The sequence below is a fragment of the Rhipicephalus microplus genome, chromosome 1, assembly GCF_043290135.1.
Source record: "Rhipicephalus microplus isolate Deutch F79 chromosome 1, USDA_Rmic, whole genome shotgun sequence".
In the NCBI taxonomy this organism is placed as follows: Eukaryota; Metazoa; Arthropoda; class Arachnida; order Ixodida; family Ixodidae; genus Rhipicephalus; species Rhipicephalus microplus.
In genome coordinates, this window is record NC_134700.1 from 208,968,355 (window position 1) to 208,979,365 (window position 11,011).

Sequence of the window (11,011 nt, forward strand, 5' to 3'; positions counted from 1 at the left end):
CGATAGCAGCTTTGAGAACAAACAAGTTCCTTTTATGTGAAAACAACATGGCAAGAGCGTCTCTGTGGATGAATAACAAAATATATATAATATGCATGTTGTGTTTTGACAGCATTGATGTGTCATTGCAAATGCTGTGTTCCTCGCACGTTCGTGCTCCAACACGGCACTTTCAGTGGTGTATGAATTCAAGTGACACTGAATGGGTAATCTATGGACAGAAGCTTGAAGACAGTGCACATAACGTATTGGATCAATATATTTGAAATAGCAGTGTATATGCTTGTTGACAATCTGCGTCAGACTTGCGCCAGCTACTTGGCACACATCCTGACATATCTACAGTCTAGGTCACTCAAAATTCTGGCATCGCGATCGCACTCATTGCTTCGCAAGCTTCCTCTGCACCTTGAACACTGACTTCATCTGCATGTGGAGGAGGCCGAAGGACACAATGAACTGAAGAGCTGTTAAGCCAGCCAGAGTTGTGCTGCGCCTCCTCAAGATCCGGTGAATGTCCGCGAAGATGTCCTTGTAGTGTGTACTTAAAGGAGGCACTGGATATGTCATGCAGCGTGCAGCAAGCATTAGGCAAGACAATGGAGCCATGATACATGGATAGACGACTCCGAAGCCAACCTGGAACACCATAGCTTTTGCTTGTGTGCACACGACGCACTCCGTGTCCATGAGAATGATATTGTGCATGGAAAAAGAACTTGTAGTATATGCAAGTGCTCCGGGCAAGAAGACGTTGGGCATTGTGGTTGACATCATGCCGATACGTTGCAACACGAAATGCTTCCTGAACATTGCGTTCAGCACAGCACCACCAAATGCTGCTGCAACTCCAGATATTTTAGCACCATGCGTGACAGGCCACCTGGTAAGAGAGACGAAGAGAAAAAAATATAAGAAACAATCTTCAAACACGACAAAATAATGTGAGCCACTGGTGCTGTTGTGTGCATTCTAAGTACCATATCCCAAAGGCTTGGTGTGTCCAGCACTGTCCTTGCATACAGAGGAAGCCTACGACAAGCTCTTTATAGCGTCAAAGTTTGGTGAAACCAACCTATTACTTAAATTAAGTCTTTAACGAGGTCAAAAGGCAGCAAAGGGTTTAAGTGGAGTGGAGAGTAAAAAAATGCGTTTTTTCCCCCCAGTTACATTTTTTTAGTTTTTATTTGTTTCTGCAAAATTAGTTTCTCTGCTTTCACGACAAAAAACTGAAGATTGTGATTAAACTCTAAGTAGGTTAAATCACTTTTAAGAGCACAAGGCGGCTACTAAAAACTAAAGATAGCTCATTGTTTGTAGTCCTCTGGAAATGGTCACCTGGCGTACTGCCACTGCATTTCGCATGAGTTCATTAAAGCCACATATGCTCAAGATAACCATGATTGCCAAGATCTCGTGGTAGAAGAAGTCACCTTAAAGAAACATATCTTTTTCGTATAGATGAGCTTTCACATACACCTTGAAAATGTGTTCTCAAGATCCATATTTGGGCAACTTCTTGAGTTTGGGCATCATGCTCTTGGTACTTCTGACGGTCCCATTGGGATGAACTTTTGCCTACATACTCTTTAACGCATGAAGGGTGCCAATATCTGCTTTGGAACTTGATATCGTGTGTATAATTATTACAAGTCTAAAGTAAGCAATTAGTATTGACTGAACATTCTAAGAATTCTCACAATACAATTTTTCTTGTCCATTAAAATGACTTATGCGCCTTTCTTGATAGTTATATTGGCGAGCAAAAAAAATGTGGAGCAATATGAACAATTATTGGCTCAGAACCGTAAACCTTTAGTGGCATAAACAGTCTGTCGAAAACGGACTATACATATAGTAGTGGCACGAAACGAAAATTGTGCTACTTACTATAAAACTAGTTACATTCTTGAAATCAGCATCAAAGATTATACATACAGCAAATATTTTATTACACTAAGCTACAATTTTTTTCCAAATCGCATCTTACAGTTAAGGGCCTGTCCTAGGTCATGTTTTTAAACAGCATTAATTAATTGTTTTAATAAAAGTCACTCAATCGTACAAACTTATTCTAGCGACAAGGTTGTGCCGACAGTATATACAATACAAATGTACAACAACATGCCGCGCTTGTGCAAAAATAAAACGCTATTTCACAGTAGGCACCGTACACTCAGATTATGAGACTTGGAAATCATGCCGATTATGCTTGACCGTTCTTCCTAGATTTACTTATCTGTCATTTGTCCCTCCTCGCTGCAATGCGCGAGGTAGAATATATATATATATATATATATATATATATATATATATATATATATATATATATATATATATATATATATATATATATATATATATATATATATATATATATATATAAGAACACACACACGATAACCGACCCAAGCTCGAACTTGCAAACAGGTTTTGTTTTTGCTTTTTTTTAACGGACGCAGATATACATAGGTGTCCAGTACAGCGTAACGCAAAATGAATATAGCGGAAAACTTGCTTCTTGCGCAAGAAAGCAAACATGGCATCACTTGGTAATGAGCCACCTCAAAGACACAAAAACCCTGAGCGATCGCACACAACGAAAGAAACACAAGAGCCGGGTCTACGTCTAGCTATCGAATGCTTTCGAAAGAGCTTCCCTTTAAAATGCTCTACGCATTCCCGCTTTAGCTACACAACCGCAAAGGTCGTAGTGGTTTTAGCATTAACATGTCATAGGCAAATTAATACTCCCACTTTCCCCCCTTCCCCTTCATAAAAAAAAACAATTAAAACGAACCGGTCTATATTCCTCATATTTGCACAGCGCAAGACTACGTGTAGTTACGACGTAACTACAGAAGAAGAGACAAGGACAGAAAGAGCTAGCGCTGTTGATTCCCAATAACCAACTAGCCCAAGCATCTGTCTTACCAAACTATATTCCCACTCCAGATTTCCCTCTCTTCCTCTTTATAAAAAGCAAATAAAACGAATTGCACCATAATCCTAGATGTGATAATTATCAGACTACTACTCATGAATCTATTGTTATCATTCGTTAAAACACGCAACTAAATCCACGGTGTATACTTTTAAGCAATGATATGGTACTGCAAATTAGAGGAAACTTACAATACTACGATTTTTCGTCGATTTCGTATGGTAAATATAAGACACACGAGACGAAGTAGCTAGATGAACGGACAGAAGACTGCATTGATACGCAGGGCTGCAGATATTTCGATCAACAAAACTGAACACTTAAGCCAGCTTTATCATTTTTCAATGCCTATACATTAGTGGTCTTATGTAGAAATAGTATAGTTATGCTCACACATCACGTTTCGGCCTCCACTTCGCATAAAGTTCTAAGAGGTGCTTCAGTGCCGCCTCTCTGCTCAGCATCACGGCATCCGGCGGAACATTATTCCGTGATCCGAAAGTTACCAGGCCGTCCGAGAGCCCACTCGTGGGGTTCAGCGAGTCGTAAGCTTTCGTCATGTTTACAAGTTACCGTTAAACCAACAGTGCACTATCCCTCAACAGGCTAGTTTGATTCGCACCCGAGTTCATCAATTCGCACTGGACGCCGCCATGTTTGCGAATCATGGTTAGCCGATGTAAAAATGCTTCTGCTAAATGAGTGCTGAAAACGAACGCTTGGGGCGTTTTTTGCTCAATGGTAGTACAATTTATTTATCTTTGTAAAGAAGTACATGTAATGCAGCTTACTATTCTTGTACCATTTGTGATTCCAAATTAGCGCTCACCACCTAGTGGGCATGCCTGGAACCAGTAAATTCAGGACGTTTCATCATTCATGTCGCGTCATGTCGCGTCGCGAATTGCTGCCATGCAGCCACGCGCAAGCCGGGGAAATAAACAAGCAAGCTATCTCTAAGGCTGTGCGTGTGTGTGTGTGTTGTTGCGACGGGGTAATTTATCCAGGACCGGAGCCATTCAAGTCTCAGGGTGAATACGAGCAGATGAGTCGGAGCTCATAACAGGAACGTTTATTTACAGTAATTTACATGTTGAAGGTCACGTGATACTACCTGAATTATGGTAGCATCCACTGAGCGGCCTCGGTCTTCCCAAGATTCTCTGCAGGAGAAAACAGTCCAATGAAATCGTAGTCTTCTTGTAGTCTTCATCATGACCTACTACACTCCTGACCTGTTCAGATAGCGGGGTTCCTATGGGAGCGCGTGTCCCCGCTCTCGTTCAATCGCTCGCCGTAGGTGGCGCTACCTATAACCTGTTCGTCTGTTTCTTTACGGTTGTTTTGTAGGCGCTGGTATAAGAATGCCTGCATTCTGCAGTGAACTGGCGGCATATATGTGACTATTTCTTCCCATACATTGCTGGTTAAGCAAGGTGTTCAGAGCGCTTGAGTATTTATAGCACACTGGTTGACAAACGTGGGAACCCGTAGATTTACACGATGTAGGGCAGCCTATGCGTGGTCGCGTGCATTTTATTGCAAAAAAATTCTGAATGTCTTTTAGTATTATTATTTCTGAATAATTCTAAATTTTGGATCATAAATACGCACTACGAGTGCTTTGTTGGTCAAAATTTGACCACAAAGAGTGAAGATGACGTCAGCGAGCAGGTGCTGCCTAGCGCCACGCCGCTCGTAGGTTACGGCCCTAGCGGCAGAAGGTATGAACTAGAACGTGGGCGCTGGAAGAGGTGCTCTCTGGGCAGGTCAGGAGTGTAGTAGGTCATGGTCTTCATCTCCGCCCCAATCCCTCCAAAATGGGAAGGTCAAACACCCCCTCCTTGCTTACCCAGGAAAGAAAGGAGAAGCGCACATAATACACAATGTGACAATAAGGCAAGACTAGCACAGTAAAATGCTGAACTGTCCCACGTGCACAGTTGACTGACTCATCGGTGTGGTTGCGGTGCCGGGCAGGCCGCGGTATAGCCGCTGTGTGCGGGAAATGAATACGTGAAGGCACCGCGGAACGTGGGAAACGTCCCCGAAGAGCACGCTCCCTGGATTTCGTGCCGACCGGTTGTGCGCCCGCGCGCTCCGCGCGCTCGCGACCTTCGGCGTCATCGTGGCTCTGGCCGACTGGGCTGGCCCTACGTCACCTCCTGTCGCCGACGGTCTTCGGTGACAGCGCAGCTCTGACCTACTGGACCTGCTCTACGCCATCTACACACGCCGACAACATCTCTCGCAAGTGTACCCCGTCCTCGGACTCCAGTGACCGTTTTCCATCTTTCCTGTCTCTCCTATCCCCTGTTATGCCAGCGAGTCCTCGTCAAACGACCGTGCCTCTGAAAAAGGCAATCTGGGTCAAGGCCAGCCCGCAGTCGGCCTGGCGCGATCAACTCGACGGCGTGAACACGCGCGGCGCTTCTCTGGCCCACGTGCATTGAGTCAACTGCGCACGTGACAGCGAGCCGGCGTCCTCGTGTCTGGTGGTCTGACGCATGGCGCGGCAACCCCATTGGAGGAGTCTGCCCTGACGACCAGCGGCGCTTCTGATTGGACATTTTGGTTGGACCCGGTGTAAATAAAAGCAGCCCTGCGGCGCGTCGCGATCGGAGGTCCTAGGAGAGGAGTCCCCGTGTCGGAGAGCCGACATGTGTGTGAGTCAGCGGTCTTAGGCGAAAGGCTGATCTATGTGTTAGAGAGGAGAGCTCGGCTCTTCGAGTCTCTGTCGGCCCCAGTGCCGAATTTGTAATGCCTCTGTGTATATGCTGTACATAAACCTTGTTTAACTCACCGTCGTCTCGTCCGCTCGTCTTATCAGCTCTGCGCAGAAGCAGTCGCGGGCTGAGAAACATACGCTACCAAACGGCTGGTGACCTTCCCGGCGGAGTTGGAAGCAGTGGCGCCATCGGGACCGTGTTGGCGTCGCCGTCTTTCGCAACAGTGGTGGCTTCGGCGGGATCGGTCCGTCGTTCGCAACAGTGGAGGTCAGCGGTGGGATCTCGGAGGTGACTTCGCAACAGTGGTGGCAGCGGTGGGATCGGCCCGTCGTTCGCAACAGTGGTGGCATCGGTGACAGCCACGGAGGCAGATTCGCAACAGTGGTTGGCAGCTGCGGGATCGGCCGGCGTCAGCGACATCGATGCGGTGAGTGCCTGATGTTTTCCCCTCAGTTCACCAGACTACTCTAGCTCAGGTTGTAGTAGTTTAGAGAAGGGCTGTGTGAAGCATTTGAGTGAGCTTTGATCGTTTCAAGCAAAGTCGAAGTGCTTTGAAACCAAAGTTAATGCGGAGGGGGTAAATACGGGAGAGTGAAAAATTGCTTGCGCGTCTTGCTAGTTGACTTATAGTGGGTACGGCAAGTAAATTGTTAACAGGGGCAAACAGCAAGAGGCTAGTGTGAACGATGGAGAACCTTAAAGTGAAGGAACTCATCGAAATTTGTGAGGAACTCGGCATTACTTTGGGCCGTGCGAAACGAAAGCAAGCGATCCTTGAGATCATGAAGGATGATGGAGTGTCGGCTGAGGAAGTCGATGAGGCCTGGGTGGATATTAAAGCACGCCGTGAGGAGGCTGAAAGGCGAGAAGTAGAACGTCGCGAGCGCGAGGAGGCCGAGAGACAGGAGCGCCTTGAGATGAAACGACTAGAATTGGCAATCCTACAGTGTTCGCAGGCGCCTAGCGTAGCTTCCCCGACGATTCAGGTCAGCGGTTTTAGAATTCGGGACCAACTGCCACCGTTCGTAGTAGGCGAGGACATGGCGAAGTATCTCGTCAAGTTTGAACACGTCTGTGAGCGAAACGCTTTGGAGCGGCCTCTTTGGGCGCGGAACCTGCTAGCTCTTCTTCCCGGCGAAGTGTCTGACGCGATAACTTGCTTGTCGAGGGAAGCGTTTGAGAGCTATGACGAGGTTAAGGAAGTGCTCTTGAGACGTTATAAGTTGTCACCCGAGGCTTTCAGGCAAAGGTTCCGGTATGCTAAAAAGGGGAATGAGTCACACGTTGACTTCGCGTTTCGTCTTAAAGCCGATTTGATTGAATGGCTCAAGGGCGAAGGTGTTTATGACGACCGCGATAAAGTGGTGGAATGCGTTGCATTGGAGCAATTCTACCGCTGCATCGAGGAGGATGTCAAACTTTGGCTGCAGGACAAACTTGGTGAAGTACAGCTAAACAAGGCAGCAGAGTTAGCTGAGGAGTATTATACTCGCCGAAAGTTGCATAGCAGGGCAGTGCGCGTTGAAAAGGATGAAAGAAAAGAGGGCTTTTCAAAGAAACCTGATCAACGGAAACCCGCTCCGCACCGTAATTTCAAAAAGGACCCGTCTCTTACGAAGGACACTGTAGAGGAAGGAAAAACAGAAGCGGAAAAATCGAGTGAGGTTTCTAAACAACGCACTGATACCACACGGGCGTTTGAATCACGGAAGCCACTAATCTGCTACAACTGCAAAAAGGAAGGGCACATCGCGATAAACTGTAAGCAAAAGTTTGCTTTTGCAACAATTAGAGAATCGGAAAAGAACATGCGGTTGTTGGAGCCGTATATCCAAGCAATTAGTGTGAATGGGAAAGCGTGTCGAGCACTTAGAGACTCCGCGGCAACCATGGATGTTGTCCATCCTTCATTGGTGTCTCCGGACGACTTTACAGGAGAATGCGCGTGGATCAGGCAAGTCGCCGAGGAGCAGAGTGCTTGCTTACCAATCGCCATGGTTGTCATTGAAGGCCCGTTCGGTAAGCTTCGCACCGAAGCGGCTGTGTCTGCCGCGCTGAACGATCGTTTTCCTTATCTTTTCTCCAACAACTCGGAGCAGCTCCTCAAAGAGCAGGGCAAATCGTTCTTCCCCAGCTTTGCGTGCATGGCCCTCACGCGATCGCAAGCGCGAAAGCTTTCGCGGAAGCTGGACCTGGTTCCATGCGGTGAACTCTCAAGTGACCTTGTCGGCGGGTCGACGGAACCCCAGAAAGGAAAGTTTCCGCATGAGTCATGTGAGCAGTCACGCGAGCGGCCCGTCGCCGACACGACCGGCGCGGTTTCCGGAGAAAGGGGAGACGACATGGCGCCATTGAGTCAGAGCGAGAGGGCTGCAACGCTCTCGCCTGTAGCGGAAAGTTGGAGCGAGCTGCCGAGAGTTGATCGAGAGACGCTCATTCGAGAGCAGAGTGAGGATCTCTCGATTGAAGCGCTAGTGGAAAGCCAAATTGAAGCGCTAGTGGAAAGCCAAATTGAAGCGCTAGTGGAAAGCCAGAAAAACGCGGCAAAAGTGCTGTCGAAGGAGCACTACGATAAATCGGGGAAGAAGCGCGTTTTTGAAGTTGATAATCGGGTAATGCGGCTGCAGCCATCCAAAGGGAACAAGCTTGAGGTTGATTGGGAAGGGCCCGCCACAGTATTATCGAAGCCTTGCGATTCAAATTATGAAGTGAAATTAGGAAGGCGGCCGGACAAAATTTACAACTTGATGAAACCATACGTTCAACATCAAGTGGTCGTAAATCAGCTGTTGAATGCTTCAGAGGAAGAGGGAGCAGAAATTTGGAGTTTTAGTGATGTAATCGAAAGGGGATCAGAGGTAACCTTGGAACAGTTGAACCTACAACCTAGGTTAAGTGAAGTCCAAAAGGAGGACCCGAGAAAGATTGGTTCCGAGTTTGAAGACGTGTTTTCGGACCGCCCCGGAAACACGAGGGTGATCGAACACGATATCGAGCTAAGCGGTGAGGAGTCAATCCGTAGCAAGCCGTATCGTTGTTCCCCTGTGCAACGTCGAAAGTGTGAGCCGCTCTTGGTGCCGCATAGGTATCGTCGCCTAAAAGTGGCCGGTTACTGAAGTGGAGCATGTTGCTCCACAGCGCAACTTTGACGTTCGCTATCAAAAAAAATAAAGGAAAGGTAAACGCTAATGCAGGTGCATTGAGCAGTGCGTTCCAGCTAGTAACTTCTCAACCTTTCGGTTTCTCGCTGGCGATTCGGGGCAAAATTTTGACCTCATCACTACCTGGGCTGAGCGCTCCCGTTTAGAGTGATCTCAAGGGGCCAACTTTGTGGTATTCTTATTCGTTACGTTGTTGTACGTGGGGAAAAAAATTGAATTGTCATTTTAAGAGTCTTGTGTCCCACATGTGCCTCTTGATGTAGAGGGAACAAAATTCCGATAAACACGTAGATAGGTATATGTTGTACTATATTTTGTCTGGTGTTCTGTCGGGTGACCGAGGGCACTTGCTTGTGTCGTGTGTTGTCTGTTGTCGAACCGTTCTTAGCAAGTTGCAGAACCATCGACAAGTGCTGAAACCGAAGATGGTCAGAAGAGACGAGTGAAGCTGGTCGACAAGTTGTGGCGACAAGCCAGTGGAGCTGGGATCCGTCGTCAAAAATGGGATGTGTTCCCGGAACAGTTTGGAGCTGTATTCTCCCCATGGCCCTGGAGGCGAACCTGGAGGGACCTGGCGAACGAGCGCACCTGACATCCGAGCCCCGTGGACGCAGCTCGTCTTTCCGGTGCATTGTCTGGCGGCGGGGGTGCTGTTATGCCAGCAAGTCCTCGTCAAACGACCGTGCCTCTGAAAAAGGCAATCTGGGTCAAGGCCAGCCCGCAGTCGGCCTGGCGCGATCAACTCGACGGCGTGAACACGCGCGGCGCTTCTCTGGCCCACGTGCATTGAGTCAACTGCGCACGTGACAGCGAGCCGGCGTCCTCGTGTCTGGTGGTCTGACGCATGGCGCGGCAACCCCATTGGAGGAGTCTGCCCTGACGACCAGCGGCGCTTCTGATTGGACATTTTGGTTGGACCCGGTGTAAATAAAAGCAGCCCTGCGGCGCGTCGCGATCGGAGGTCCTAGGAGAGGAGTCCCCGTGTCGGAGAGCCGACATGTGTGTGAGTCAGCGGTCTTAGGCGAAAGGCTGATCTATGTGTTAGAGAGGAGAGCTCGGCTCTTCGAGTCTCTGTCGGCCCCAGTGCCGAATTTGTAATGCCTCTGTGTATATGCTGTACATAAACCTTGTTTAACTCACCGTCGTCTCGTCCGCTCGTCTTATCAGCTCTGCGCAGAAGCAGTCGCGGGCTGAGAAACATACGCTACCAAACGGCTGGTGACCTTCCCGGCGGAGTTGGAAGCAGTGGCGCCATCGGGACCGTGTTGGCGTCGCCGTCTTTCGCAACAGTGGTGGCTTCGGCGGGATCGGTCCGTCGTTCGCAACAGTGGAGGTCAGCGGTGGGATCTCGGAGGTGACTTCGCAACACCCCTCAGTTTGTTGTTGCTTCTTCTTCCTCTTTTCTTTACTTCTACTCTTTTATCCCTCCTCACCCCCATCCCTTGTGAGCCCTGTGGCGGTGTCGCTCCTGAAGCAGACAATAACGGGGCTCACTTTTCTCTTCCTTTCTCTATCTTAAGAACCACTCTCAAACGTCCCCGAAGAGTGATCCCAGACTCTCAGCTCATTGTCCGGTGTACCTCGATGAACAAAGCACAGTGCAGAGGTGACCACTTTTTTTAAGCAACTCTGACTGCAAATAGCCCTTCCTAAGCCATCAGACGGTCGGACATCTCTGAAGAGGCTTTGACGAGGGGTGCCTCTAGCCCTGAAGAATTCGCAGTACGACTTCTTGTTGTCGCCGTTTCTGAACACCTCTGGGAGCGTTGGAAAGCCGTACCAAATCGGGGTATATTTAGCCGAAACCATCCCACGCGTTCCAGCGGCGCCAAGACATGGAGGCTGATCACCACATTGTGTGTGTGTGTGTGTGTGTGTGTGTGTGTGTGTGTGTGTGTGTGTGTGTGCGTGTGTGTGTGTGCGTGCGTGTGTGTGTGCGTGTGTGTGTGTGTGTGTGTGTGTGTTCAACAACACGTGATTGCGGTCTACATCATCTCAATCTCTCGTGAGACCAGTTACCTGAGTCCTTGACAGACTGGCCTCATGAAAGAAGCAGGCGATGCGAAACTGAGAAGGGCGCGTGCGTTAAAAAGTTGCGCACAAAAAAAAAGTGACTGACACTATTTCACCCACGACAACTTGTTTCTTTCTGTAGAGGAAGAGAGAAGACTATTATT

The 11,011-nt window shown here is 48.4% G+C and overlaps 1 protein-coding gene across 1 annotated transcript; it reads right to left on the minus strand.

Annotated features, from left to right (window-relative positions):
• Nucleotides 1–241: 241 nt before the first annotated feature.
• LOC142804806 (transmembrane protein 126) lies at nt 242–3,590 on the minus strand. Its single transcript, XM_075891141.1, has 2 exons — nt 3,338–3,590; nt 242–883 (listed from the first exon to the last, which is right to left on the minus strand). The coding sequence occupies exons 1-2, from the start codon at nt 3,502–3,504 to the stop codon at nt 382–384; spliced, it is 669 nt and encodes a 222-aa protein (XP_075747256.1). The 5' UTR covers nt 3,505–3,590; the 3' UTR covers nt 242–381.
• Between the last annotated feature and the right edge of the window lie 7,421 nt (nt 3,591–11,011).

Excerpts from the sequence above, each read along its gene's own strand:
- LOC142804806 (XM_075891141.1), bottom strand. The coding sequence starts at position 3,504 with ATGACGAAAGCTTACGACTCGCTGAACCCCACGAGTGGGCTCTCGGAC. Across the intron at positions 884-3,337 it reads TGGAGGCCGAAACGTGATGT|GTGGCCTGTCACGCATGGTG; the intron begins GTGAGCATAACT and ends CTCTCTTACCAG.